Source organism: Lemur catta, chromosome 1 (assembly GCF_020740605.2).
Source record: "Lemur catta isolate mLemCat1 chromosome 1, mLemCat1.pri, whole genome shotgun sequence".
NCBI classification, from domain to species: domain Eukaryota; kingdom Metazoa; phylum Chordata; class Mammalia; order Primates; family Lemuridae; genus Lemur; species Lemur catta.
Window position 1 is genome coordinate 81,914,131 of NC_059128.1, and position 14,680 is coordinate 81,928,810.

Below are 14,680 nucleotides of genomic sequence, written 5' to 3' on the forward strand. Positions count from 1 at the left end.
GGAAATGATCCAGCTTCAAATACCTGATTTACAAATTAATTTCTGGAACTTAATAAGTTATTGTCTATAAGAATTTGCCAACTAAGAAAATCTGTCCTATCAATGAGCATGTTGCTGTGGTTATTTTATTAAGATGCTGAAGTTCTACGACAGTAATAATCACATCAGAAGGCTATGCTCAGCAAAATGAGCATATTATCAGCAGGTTTTATCATGACGAATAAAAAGGTTCCAAATGCTGCTCCATGACGGCAGTAAAGAATGTATACCCAAAGCAACAGGACAACTCAGAGCCTTATTTTACAGTCATCCTGTCTTTTGGTGGTGACGGGGGAGGAATCTGTAAAAGATAGGACTGTACCTATCTTTTTAAAAAGATAAGTCAAAAAAACAAGGATGATCATAATTGCTTCAAACACTAGCTTGGTTGGGAGGGAGAGATGAAAAGACTGGACAGGAAGTAAAATGTTGGCACTTAAAACATCTTAATCCTGCCACCTCTCCCGTATCTCACCTCTTCCATTGCTTTCTCAAATAGCTTGTAGCTGCAGTCCCCTGAGTCCATGGATAATTAATTGCATGTGCAGTGGAAAATAACTACTCATGGGGGAAGGGAGAATGCAGTGCACAATAAACTGGCCAGTTGCATTTATCTCCAGATAAAAATGGCCAGGAAAGATAAATTCAAAAAAATCTGAGGTTTACAAACTGGGAGGTTTGTAACTGTGTGTTACTGTTCGTAACTGTTCCTCTCTGGGAGTGAGTTCTAGGGTGTAGGGGGTAAAAATCACTCCCTGTTGCATTTGAAGGCTCGTCTTGGAAAACCCTGGGCTGACTCTAATGGTTTGGTAGTCTTAAAAATACCCAGTAAACTGAAATTAGTGTTTATACTTACTGAAGATAGAATATTGTAACATTCTAATGCTCCTTTTAGCTGTGTGAAATCACTTAACGTTTCTTTTAATTGTTACAGTTATCACAGACTGGAACCAGACTGCTTGATTCAATTTTGGGCTCTACTTATTAGCTCAGTAGCTGGGTAAATTTGGATGTACCTTACAAATTGTGAGGATTAAATCAAGATGTGTGTGTATATGTGTGTGTGTATATCCTCATTTAAAGGAACTAAAGTAAGGAGTCTAGGGAAATTCTAATACTGATTTTGCAATAGGGGGAGGAGATGTGGAGTGGGGGTAAGGAATTTAAAGAAGCTTATGAATACATAGGGTGATTCGGGAGAGTTTTTCAGATCTGTCCATATATATTATAAATGTTTGCCTAGATTACACGTCCCACATTGGCTGCCTTCAGGCCACAGATCTATGTGGCTCATACTTCTATTTAATATTTTAATTTTTAAATTAGAGACCAACATCTCAATACAGAGATGGCAGCTAAAAATCCAGACTGTCACTTTTTTTGTATTGTTTTTTTACAAAAGTGGAAGATCTGACTGCCCTTGACCTATATAGTCCTGCATGGCAAAAAGCACCTGATATACATATAGCGAACACAGTCTGTTTGTTGGGTTCCCCAGTGTTGTCTCTCTAACATGGAGGCCAAGTAGGATTTGCCATTTATCACTGGGCTTGCACCATTGTTTTTTCTTGTACCTGCACAGTTTGCATTACGTGTCTGGCCTCTAAATATCTGAAGTTGCCTCTCTCGGAGACTAAAGGATGTCTCCGTGTTCTGCATATTTTACCTTATCTATTACCTTTCTGAATTCTGTCACTATTAGAGTTGGTGATAGTTGTAGAAATGAGTAAAGAATTAGTGGGAATGAAAGCTACTGATACATTTTTGCTTAAGGCCCTAAAATACTATATTAAAGTATATCAAGAAAGTCTGTTGCTTGAATTTTTAAACAAGGACTATGCTTTCCCAAATGTATTTTCTCACCCCAAAATATGGTAATTTTAAAAACTTAACAAGCGCTGTGTATTTACTATTTTATTTTCTGCCTCTGAGGGTCTATGAAACATTTTCTAGGAGTTGTTATATTCTTAATGTTCTCAGTGACTAAAGATAAATGTGAACTATTTGACCCACAAATGCTATCGTCTATGAATATATCCATAAACTTGAACCAGTTTATGTTTTCAATCCAAAGTATATCTTAGTAATTAAGTGGGAGTGGAGGGTGGGGAAGGCGTTAGGTTTTTTTTTTTATCTTAGAACTTCTGGGGGTAGCTTTCTTTAAGGAGTTAATTTATAAATCCTTTTTTCATGCTATATCCATAAGGTCTCCTTTCTTCCCTGCTGCTTTCACCCTTTTAGTTGTCCTTCTCATGGAACATATAAAGCTTCTTGAGTTGGAGCCTCCACTGTGGCATATCTCTTTCCCACAACCCCCAGCCATTTCCCCCAGGCCTACAGAATAGCTTGAAATAATTATTAAAAATCAGTCCTTGGGTCTGAGGTCAGTGAGATCTTAACTTCGGTCCTCACTCCAGCAGTGGGCTGGATACAACCCCATTCCACCACCAGTGCGGAAAAGATGTGGGCTACTCTCACAGGCACATCACTGCTATAGCTACTGGTGGTGAAAGCCATCCACTGTCCCTATTCTATTCTGCCTGAAAGATTATGAGTATGTAGTAATATCAGCTCTGATTGCTGTGCTCTGAAAAAGGGTAGTGAAAGGGAAAAAGAGACTGAGAATAAACTATGTCCCACCACATACACCATAACCCTATTCTTCATAAATTTCCTATTCACGTCAGGCACCCCATGGAAAGGGCCATTTAAAAAAACGATCATCAGATTCTGTCACCACGATGACTCCAGCTTTGCCTACTCTTCCTCCCTTACACAACTCTGAGATAATCCAAGAGCTCCTATACTCACTGAGATCTCGTAATTAAAAACGTTAAGTCTCTGTGGTACCATACATGTGGGTGAAGGGTGAAAACTAAAAATAAATATTACATCTAGAGATGTCTTAAAGTAAAAGTATCTGAATGACTGACTGAATATTTCACCTTGCACCCACATGTTTTGCATCTTCTAAGTGCAGCCCAAAATGTTATGCCATTATTATACCAACGTTATTACCTCTCTTGGATAATCAATCAGGACCCAACTAAACAGAAATCTATTTTAAACTGTTCCACATTAAGCATTTTCCTCTAAGGTGTTCTACTGCACAATGTATTTTATTCTGCTTTTGAATTTAGAAAATAAAAACAGCCCTCACAACATGTACTTATATGTAACTGATAAATTTTCTCATTGTACATATTATAAGATACTTTCTCCATTAAGTGCTGAGTATATGAAAAGGTCTCTGAGAAGGAATGTTTCAGTAAATAATAATAGGTACCATGTGAACAGCACTTGCTAAGTGATTTATATCCATTATCTCATTTAATCCTCTAAATAGCCCAATGAGACACTGTTAAATCCATCCTCTCAGAAACCCTATAAATAGGTACTATAATCCTCATTTCACTGATGAGGAAAACTGAAGCTCACCATGGTAGGGTAACTTGCTAGCGAGCGGCAAAGCCAGTGTTTCACCCCACACGTGATCTCAAAGCCTCTTAGTGTGTTTATGTACACATTAAACCTTTCATGAGGCCTTGATCAACAGCACTCTATACAATAAAATCTTAAATATAAATAACTTTGAATCACTACAAAGAGAAAAATCAGACTCTAACACATAAAAATAATCTGATAGAAGAATAAAAAATTAAAAGCAAATCAGTGTTCTAGCTTAGGTACCTATTATAGCCCAATGCCTGTGTATCTTTTACATTTGCTTCAGCAATGGCGTTCTTTGGGAAATGAGGTTCACAATGAAAACTCAGGCATATCATGGTATCATAAATTATCAAGAAAGAAAAAATTGTTTATAGCATAAACATTTTAGACAGTTTCTCAACCACAAGCGTTGGAAGAACATGTTTTCTGCTTAAATGTCAGTAAGCTAGAACATTAACCCTAATATCATTTTTCTACTTTGTCCTTCATCTGCACCCCAGCACAACACACAGTCTGTTAGTTCCGATAATGGAATTGCTTTTCCTTTGGGGAGGGTTGGTGGGACTAATCAATGAATGGCTCAAGGATATGAGTTGCTAAATGGTATTTACTATGTTCTTTGCACCACAGTTTTTTTTATACAAAGCCAATTAGTTAGGGGCAAGTATAAAGGCAGTTAAATGCCCCAGTGATGGGTTAGTAATGCTGTTGTCCTAACTAGTGTTATGCATAAATCTTGGGCAATTTTTTTCCCCTTGTGCCTTATTAAATTGTAGGCATACTCTGAAACTCTGTTCTGTTTATTATCCCCAGACTTCTCTAGAAAAACAGATGATATGTTAAACTGTAAATGACGTTCATGATATATTACCTGTTCGTTGTCAAGATTCATCAATATGAGGCTGCATGTTGAGATGGTCAGTTTTATATTCATTCCCGAAAACTGAAGATTACTTTTGCCAAGAACTGTTGATAGGAACTTAACTGGAGGCTTTAAAAATAACAATAAAAAAAAAAACCACTGTTATGAATTTTGTGACAGAATGAATGTTAATTTTTTTAAATGTTAAAAATGGGTCAAAGCCCATACTCTTCTTTTCTATTTTACTTAACATAAATCAAATGAGATGGAATAATTTTTTGTCAAATAAAAACTTTTAAAAAAATTACAATGCAGGAAATTGTTTAGTAAGCAGTAACATTTGGGCCCTCAGAACTTTTCCCACACATTTCCTCCTCCGCAAGTGTTGGGAGTGGGGGACTGCTTCATGTAAACAAATTCCTGTGAGAATTTAGACCACCTGAACTCTTAAGACATTTTCAACACAAATATAAAGAAAAGAAAAAGTTGATAATCCACAGAATCTAATGCCACTGAAGGGATTGGTGAACACTTTCCAACTATGTAACTGCTTCCTTCCCTGAAGCCACCCCTGTTCCTTCCTCACCCTTCCCTTCCTACAGTTAAAAAGGTCCCCTATCAGCCTAATCTTTACCTTCAGACAACCACGATGGCTGAAATTCTACCACCACTTACTCTTTGAGGTTAAATCATTATTTTCAGAAGGTCCCTGTTGTTAAAATGAACAACTATCACTAGGAAGGTGTTAGCCTATTCCACATAAACGCATTAATAAAGATGGCTTACCAAAAAAAATTTTTTTTTTTTTTTGGAATCAGAGTCTTGCTCTGTCACCCAGGATAGAGTGCCGTGGCGTCAGCCTAGCTCGCAGCAACCTCAAACTCCTGGGCTCAAGCAATCTCCTGCCTCAGCCTCCCGAGTAGCTGGGACAATAGGTGTGTGCCACCACTCCAGGCTAATTTTTTCTATTTTTATTTGCCCGGATAATTTTTTCTATTTTCAGTAGAGACGGGAGTCTCACTCTTGGTCAGGCTGGTCTTGAACTCCTGACCTCCAGCCATCCTTCCACCTCGCCCTCCCAGAGTGCTAGGATTACAGATGTGAGCCACCACACCCAGCCTTACCAAAATTTACTAGTGGAAATTTAGAGGAAGATTCTGAGGAAAGGGACATGCTTTGATAAAAGTTGAAATTCTGGACCAGGCATATCAGGCAGTGGAGGTCTGGGGTGAGGCGAAGAATCATGACAGTAGAGGGTGCCCAAGAATTACAAAGGAAGGCACTGGGGTCATAAGTGGGGAAAAGGTACCAAGAGAGGGGTGAGAAATTGGGCTAGCTGATTTTCTCAGGCAGACAGAAGTGCCATTTACCAGCTGTATGGTCTTAGACAAATAACCTTCCTAAGCATTAATATCCTTTCATATAAAAAGTGGAAAAAAACAGTAGCCACGTCACAAGGGCCATTACTAGGGGTAAATTAAATAACTAGAGATCACTTAGCACAGTACTTGGCTGGGTACATGAGAGCTGTTATCAGTATTATTATCATCATCATTATTATTATTTTGGTCCTTTCAACACTAAGATTCTAAAAAACTGAGAGATTTATTTATTTATTTATTTAAGAGACAGGGTCTCGCTCTGTCGCCCAGGCTGGAGTACAGTGGCACAATCATAGCTCACTGCAGCCTCAAGCTCCTGGGCTTAAGCAACCCTCCCGTCTCAGCCTCCCAAGTAGCTGGGACTACAGGTGCACACCACCACGCCAGGTTAATTTTTCTTATTTTTTATAGAGACAGGGTCTCGCTACATTGCCCAGGCTGGTCTGGAGCTCCTGTCCTCAAGTGATCCTCCCTACTCAGCTTCACAAAATGCTGGGCTTATAGGCATGAGCCATTGTGCCCAGCAGAGAGATTTAAATACTGTGATGGATGTATGGATTAAGTCTTGAAATCCTGTGCTGGACAGTGGGCCAGGTGAGGATGGAAAAATAATGATTCCTCAGCATATGGGCTAATACTTTGAGGCAATCAATGAAAACATAATTTGTTTCTTTCACAGTTTTGCTTTTATATTACTCTCATTTGATTCATTATGGAACCACACCGAAGTGTTAAACATACATTGTTGAAATTTAATGTATAGTTTTAATTCCAAATACATTCTAGAATGTAGTGTAAACAATGTAGCTAAGGAGCCCGAAACACTGTAGATATCACTGTGTCATAAAATTGACTCTTGGTCTACTTTCTCTGCTCTGCACATGGCTCTTGGCAAGACAAGCCACACAATTAAGGGACTTTGTGTTCCCCACAGTGACTGCATTTAATAGCAAATCACTCACTTGCTTCTCTAGAGTTTTTTTCCATGCTGGTTTTTAAAAAGTTATTATTAAATGCCAACTGAATAATAATACTATTTCACAGTTGAAAAGTACTTTGTTATTGTAAAGACCTTTTACATAAATCATCTTAATTTTGTCCCCTCAATAACCTTAACCTCATGAGAAATGCCCAAAATGTATTTATTGTATAGGGGACAAAGTCTTTCATTCCATTATTATGAAGGACTTAACATTTAAATGACCGGTGGAATAGAAAGCACAGCAGGGTGGAAAGCATACAGGACTGGCAGTGAGGCAACTTGGATTCCCAGTTGTGCTATTAATCAGCTGAGGGACCTTAGGAAACTCCTAGACGTCCTCTGTGTCTTTGTTTACAAAGCAGGGATAATAACATCCCTTCCATCCTTCCACTTCTAGCCGTTAGAGATCTTGGAAGAATCAAATTCAGTAATAAAGTATATGGAAATGCAATAGTATACAGTGAAGTGCTAACAAACTGTAGTGATTATAATTACTACTTTTTAAATGAATTTTTTTTTTTTTTGAGACAGAGTCTCCTTCTGTCGCCCTGGGTAGAGTGCAATGGTGTCATCATAGCTTACTGCAACCTGGGCTCAAACGATACTCTTGCCTCAGCCTCCCAAGTAGCTGGGACTACAGCCACGCGCCACCACACCCGACTAATTTTTCTGTTTTTAGTGAGATGGAGTCCCGTTCTTGCTCAGGCTGGTCTCAAACTCCTGAGCTCAAGCAATCCTTCCACCTCCGCCTCCCAGAGTGCTAGGATTAGAGGCATGTGCCACCACGACCACCCTTAAATGAATTTTGCTACAGGATTTCTCCTTTGAGAAAAAGAGAAGAGAGAAGCCCCAGGCCCTGGCCCTTGCGAAAGGTCATGGTGGGAGTGGGAGGGAAAGATCACAGAAAGAAGAGGCTGAGGATGGGGTACTTCCCAACTTTTACTAAACAGTGGAGGCAGGCTTGACAGAGGGGAGTATCCACATTTTACAAATGAGAAAACTCTTATGATAGGGAAACATTAATTGGCCATAGCTGGGTCAGTTTATTGGTTCTGACATACCAGTATGGCTCTTCTGACTCCATACAACACAGTCTCTCAGAAACTTCCAGTTCTTTTGGTTATCCATTAACTTTTAGACTTCAAAACTCAAGGGATATCACATAAATGGATAAATCCTAAGCACTCCAAGCTGCCTATGGTGCAACAGACCACAGACCTACTGGAATCAAATGGAGATCCCGGCCATATTCAACTGGCCTTAAATAGTTTTTGGCTCCCTCATCCCAGGGGAGACACTAGGCAGAGAGGCAGATAACCTTGTGGTTAAGAGTGTGGATCCCAGAGCCAGACTGCCTGGGCTTGGCCTGGCTCCTCTACACATTGACTGGTCATTGGGCAGCTAACCCCTCAGGGACCCAGTTTCCTCACCTGTAAAATAGGAGCTGATAATAGGACCTGTGTCTAGGTTTTCTGTGATGATTAACAAGGTACAAAAAGCACAGCATACCAAAACTTATGGAACTCAGTGACAGTAGTGAGGGCTAAGAGGGAGATCTATAGCTTTAAACCTTTACGTTAAAAAATCAAAAAGACCTGAAAGTAAAAAAAAAACCTTACTTTACAACTCTATGAAATAGAAAAAGAACAAATTAAACCTAAAGCTAGCAGAAGGAAGGAAATAATACAAAGATTAGAGCAGAAACACAGAAATAGAGAATAGACCAATTGCAGTGGCTCACGCCTGTAATCTCATGGGAGGCCAAGACAGGAGGATCGCTTGAGCTCAGGAGTTCAAGACCAGCCTGAGCAATATAGTGAGACCCCATCCCTACTAAAAATAGAAAAAATTAGCTGGACGCGGTGGCATGCCCTGTAGTCCCAGCTACTCAGGAGGCTGAGGCAAGAGAATCGCTTGAGCCCAGGAGTTTGAGGTTGCAGTGAGCTGTGATGATGCCCCTGCACTCTAGCCAGGGCAAGGGGGAGACTCTGTCTCAAAAAAAAAAAAAAAAAAAAGAGTAGAGAATAGAAAAACAATAGAGGTAATCAATTAAACCAAAAGTTGGTTCTCTTAAAAAATCACAAAAATTGATAAATCTTTAGCTAGATGGACTAAGAAAAAAAAGAGAGAAGACTCAGATTACTAAAATCAGAAATGAAAATGGGGACATTTTTCTGTTTTTCTTTACAAGTATACTTGCTGGATATAGGATAGGCAGGTTTGTTTTGCTTTATTTTGGGGTGTTGGATCCCCACTCCTGAAATGAGAAACCTTAAATGAATGAGCCTGTTTGTTGGGATCATTCAGTCAAAGCATCCTATTCACAGAGACTACGAGAAGCAGGAGGCTTGAGGCTGCTCTGGAACCATGGGCTCTGTCAAAGAAACCAGTAATAGGGCGTTCAAGGGCCATTTGTCAGAGTTTTCCGTACCATGTGGCTCCTCTGAGTCACTCTGGGTGGCACTGGGTTCAGCTCTATGTAAAATGATGAAGACTGATGACAGAAAATGAGGCAGGGTGGTATAGAAATGAAGCTCCGAGCCGGGAATCTGAAGACCTGGCTTCTACAGCTGGCTCTGACCTCTAGGCAATACCGTGTCTTCTCTTGGACTCAGTTTAGCAGCGGGCAAAATGAGAGGGTTGGACCAGAAGATCTCTAAAATTCCCTTCCCTCCTAAATGGTCTATGATTTATATGGTTATCTTAAGAGACTTTGCACCTCCCCTTTGCACTTTTCAAAGCAACTAAACCTTCCAAGTTAAGAGCTTAATAGCCATAATACAAGCTACCATTAATGCAGAAAGCCTAATATATGGAAGATGCAGTTTGCAGATGTCACTTCATTTAATTCTTACATGACTCTATAAGGTAAGTGCTACTGTCTCCCGTTTTACAGATGAGGAAACCAAGGATTCAAGAGGTTAAGTGACTTGTGCAAGATCACATTGTTGTAATAGTAGGTGGCAGAGGCAGGATTTCAATCCAAGTGTGTCCAACATCACAAGGTTTGCTTTCTTTCAGTATGGAAAACTACTCCTCCCGTGTGTTATTACCTCACCGCTACCACTACCATGTTCACATTTGAAAATAGGCCAGGACGTCTAAAAAGTCTAAAATGTTAAAATGCAGAATACATACATCATAAAATAGTGAAATTGGAAAACAATAAATCAGCCATCTGGTTCAATTCTCTGACTTTACAGGAACAAGAACAGAGTCTCAGAGGGAGGAGATGCCATGCTCAAAGGCAAGAAAAGAGCCAGGCCTGGCACCCCACTGTGTCTGACCTGAAGCCCAGGCACTTTCTCCACCTGCCACCTGAGGTATCACCAGTGTCAGACAGTGTCAGGCAACTCAGAAAAATTTGAGGGACAAGAGCAACTTTGAGTGCAGCTCTGATTATCATGCCACCTAATAAAGCCCAGGCTGGCCCTGGGGTCATATGGTGGAATGAACTAACAACTCTTTTGATACTATCTTTGCCATGGTTAGGGAAACATAAAACAAGAAAATCACATCAATATTTACCTTTCGCTTTTTAATGGCTCCATTGGCCCCAGGGACAGCTTCACACAGGCGACTTATTGCTTCCCTACAGAACAGAAACCATATAAAGACTTAGCATGATACCTACACCCAGTAAGTGTTCAAGAAATGTTAGAAATTTTCATGACTGAAATGTACACATACATAAGGGTAAGTCTTACATAAATGACCTTGCCCCAGCCCCACAGAAGAAAGCAGTGTGCTTACTCCTGTGATTCAAACCCAGGAAAATCTAGCAACACCCTAATACTGAAAAATTGCTTTCCAACAAATAGTCCGACTACTCACTTCAGTTATTTCCTTTTTTTTCCCTTGGATTTCCAGATTTGACTTTTTGTGTTGTTGATTTTTAACCAAAAAGGAGGGGCAGATTTTGTTGTCTGGGAATACTTCTCAGTTTTTACCTTTAGCAAAATCCTCTCTGCAGTGTTATGAATAAAAAGCGTCATAGTATCTCAGCACCAAAGACAATTAAATACAAAAGAACCTGACACTAGAGGAGGTTTAAAAGGATGGGGAGAACATTGAACTTCAAGGTAGTATCAAATGGAGCCTTATTGACTAAGTTACTGCTACAAGCCATTGAGCTTTCATGAAATTTCACAGAAGAAAAGAAAATCAATATCAAATTTCCTCCTCTGCTTATTTTTCTGCTCTTACTATACATTGCACTTCCTGCGAGAAAGGCACCACTAAAATAAGCAGTTGCTCCTTAATGGACGTGTTGAAGGAAGCGGCGCCCTCCTCCCCAGAAATGCAGTTATAACGAAAAGCTTTTGTCTCTGGGACTCTGAGCATTCCTAACCGCCCAAGCTTTCCCTCTGCGTGATCTGGACCTCAGCCTTGTGGCTTTCAATACATAGATTAAACTTTCCACAAGGCAAATGGAAATCTCTAAGCACTGTCTCGGATCCCCCAGAGATCATTGTTTAAATTGATAAACTATATTCTCTTACACACACACACACACACACACACACGGAACACTGTATTAGAGTTATATATATATATATATATATTACATTTTGTAATATTTTCTATGAGATATTTTTAATTTCTGAAGGAATGGGGAAGTCAGAGAGAGGAATGTGGACCCATAAAAAAAACTATAGCTACGATATGTTGCCGTGCACAGCAATGTTCTTTTAGAAGACAATTTGGAAAGATAAACAGAATTCCCAAAGATTCCACGCATCATTTTGGACTTATATGTTAGAGCTGAGATCCCTTTTTTTCTGTATAAACTCTTCTCAAAGGTACTACCTTGTCTGATTTTTGCATAAGTCCCTGCAACCAAAGGACAGAATGGATCTTTGGCTTAACATATTTTGTCAGGATTTCATATTTATTGTTTCTCTATGATTCCAACCTTTGTTCTCTGGAGTCAAATAAAAGGATAACACAGAGGGTTAGGCGCTCTTGTTTGGTTGATTGACTGATGTTTTGAAACATCTTAATGATTATTAAATAATCGGTAAGACTCATATAATTAATCTAAATTGGCCTCTGATGCTGCCAAAACAACTAGTCCAGGCACCTCAAGGTACTGACAATATTTAATAAAAAGGTATTATAAGAAAGGGCAGACCCTTTACTCCATGAGAGCCACCTGAGTGTTTTGGTCTAAAAAGCTGCCTGGAGGCCAGATGCGGTGGCTCACGCCTGTAATCCTAGCACTCTGGGAGGCCGAGGCGGGAGGATTGCTTGAGGTCAGGAGTTCAAGACCAGCCTAAGCAAGAGCAAGACCCCGTCTCTACTAAAAATAGAAAGAAATTATATGGACAACTAAAAATATATATAGAAAAAATTAGCCGGGCATAGTGGCGCATGCCTGTAGTCCCAGCTACTCGGGAGGCTGAGGCAGGAGGATCGCTTCAGCCCGGGAGTTTGAGGTTGCTCTAGCTAGGCTGATGGCACAGCACTCTAGCCCGGGCAACAGAATGAGACTCTGCTCAAAAAAAAAAAAAAAAAAAAAGCTGCCTGGAAATGGTTTGAAATAGTAGAAACAAAGGTAGGCATTGGTGCTGCCAAGTGTAATAATAATAATTATTAGAATTATTATTAAAATTGTTTCTTTTTTAATTTAGCACCTTGTGGTTTTACAAAGTGCTTTCCCAGGCATTGTCTTCTGGATTCTCACACCAATTGTCACTGTCTGCTAACAAAAAGTAACACGGTGAATTTAAATTGAAGGGAATACTTCAGAGCATGAAAACCTCCCAGGAAAGGATTAAAAAGATGAACCTTCCTGGCAGAGTTGGGATCAGAAATTCCCAACAGAGGGCAGAACATGGGTGAAGAAACCAAAGCATAAAGTATCATGATATGAGGGGAATTGCACAATTATAAGTACTTTGATATTGCTAGGGTATAAAGCATGGTAGAGCAAGAGTGAATAAGTTCAGAGATGAGACTAGAGTCTGACAACTTTTTCTGTAAAGGGCCAGAAAGTGAATATTTTAGATTTTGTTGCAACTACTCAACTCTGCCGTTGTAGTGCAAAAAGCAGCCTTAGACAATATATAAACAAATGAGAATGGCTGCGTTCCAGGAAAACTTTATAGGAATAGGCAGCTGGCCAGATCTGGCCCATGAGCCACAGTTTGCCAACTGCTGGATCAGATAATTCACATAAAAAATGAGAGAAATAAGTCAGTTTTTAAAAAATGGGAAAATGTTCACATTCATTATAATTTTAAAATTGAAAATTAAAACACCTACAAGATACTTCACTCACATTGAATTAGAAAAAAAAATACAAAATCCAGCAATGGGAAAGATGGGAGTTATTCCATCTGGGGCATATTTATCCATCACTAGAGCCCTTTATGAGTAGTATCAATACAATCTTTCTAAAGAGTAATTTGGCAAAAGACAAACATCATAAAATTTATCACAGCATTTGACAAGGGGGGACGAACTTGTACTAAAATAGCATCGAATATGTATCTAAAAGAAACACTGATCTGAGAGTAAAATACCAACCCAAAGGCTTTTGATACAGAGATAAAACATATCAAAATAAATACTGCCACTTGAACTATAGAAATGTGGGGTGAATCTATATAAATTACTGTGAAAAAGTAGAACTTGCAACAGTATGTATGCTTGGGTGGCAGCTAAAGAAAATTAATTCTGTATAAAGTGATATAGAAAGCTTATAAAGAGTGACTTGGTTTTAGGTGGGAGTTTTTTCGTGGTTTATTATTTCCTGTTTATGATTCTACTGATGTTTAGATATAGACAAGGTAAACAATGCTATGGCTTACTTTCGTTGTCCAGTAGATTGGATAAATCATGCTTTAAAATATTCAAAAGAATGCAAAGTAAGTTCCTTCAACAAGAGTTTTTTGCTCATGTGAGGAAAAGGTGTTGTGGAGATAGGAGGGCACATCAAAGATGTCTCAGTGGAAAGGTGATGCCCACAGAGAGGCAGGATAATGTTCATGTTACAGATAATAACAATGTTCTTTAGTTCTATCTCTGCTCCCATCCAGGTTAGCTTTTAACTCCTTCATCTTTATAGCCATTAAATCCAGATTTATTTTTTCAGTTTTTTGGTAGACTCGCCTGTTTCTACTCCCAAAAGTTTCATAAACAAAAACAATCTCGACCAGGTTAGCACATTCAGATCCCTACTTTTAGAATGATGCATCTTTTTTTTTTAATTTCAGTATATTATAGGGGTACAAATGTTTAGGTTGAGTATATTGGCCTTGCCCCCCACTTCAAGCGTGTCCATCCCCGAGACGGTGGGCATCACACTCATTATGTGTGTATACACCCATCCCCTCTCCCGCTCCCATCTGCTCAGAATGATGCATCTTGCTGCAGCAAGGAGCCCTGAAAGAGCAGCTCCTCTTTCTTGAGCACTCTAAGGTCAGGGCCAGAAGTAAGCACCTTACATACATCATTTCATTTAGCCGTAACAACATCATTTCAAGGTAGGTGTTTTATCTCCATTTTACAAATGAGGAAACTAAAGTTCAAAGAATTTAAATAACTGCCTCCAAATAAAGCAGTTGATAGTAGGAGAGACAGAGTGCAAATCCAGTTCTGACTTCAAAATACGTAAGCACCAGGGGAGGAACCATGTTGCCAGGTGGATGAAGAGGAGGGAGTCCTAGGCTCTAGGGACCATGGGAAGTAGTATTAATATATTGGCTGTTCTTCCCTCACTCACTCCCCCAACACAGTGAGGCGCTACTTTCTGGACAATGCTTAAACCAGCACGGCTGGGGTAAACTGCCAAGGGAAAGGGCAAAGCGGCAAGGGTCAGCTCTGGCAAAGGCTCACTTAGATGCCCCTTCCTGTCCCTTTGCTTTCTGTACATTGGCTGTTACCCCTTCTGGATGGGAAGAGCATCCAGAGCCAGGCAACATGCCCGTGTGGACAAGCACACACTGTGTGCGCTCACAC

At 39.7% G+C, this 14,680-nt stretch overlaps 1 protein-coding gene across 1 annotated transcript in view; it reads right to left on the reverse strand.

Moving 5' to 3' along the window:
• SHC4 (SHC adaptor protein 4) overlaps positions 1-14,680 on the reverse strand; it is a 114,758-nt gene that overhangs the window by 41,167 nt on the left and 58,911 nt on the right. Inside the window, exons 3-4 of the mRNA XM_045528692.1 lie at positions 10,244-10,307; positions 4,361-4,480 (exon numbers count right to left, since the gene is read on the reverse strand). Coding sequence (XP_045384648.1) covers positions 4,361-4,480; positions 10,244-10,307 — 184 coding nt within the window. The remainder of the gene's footprint in view (positions 1-4,360; positions 4,481-10,243; positions 10,308-14,680) is intronic.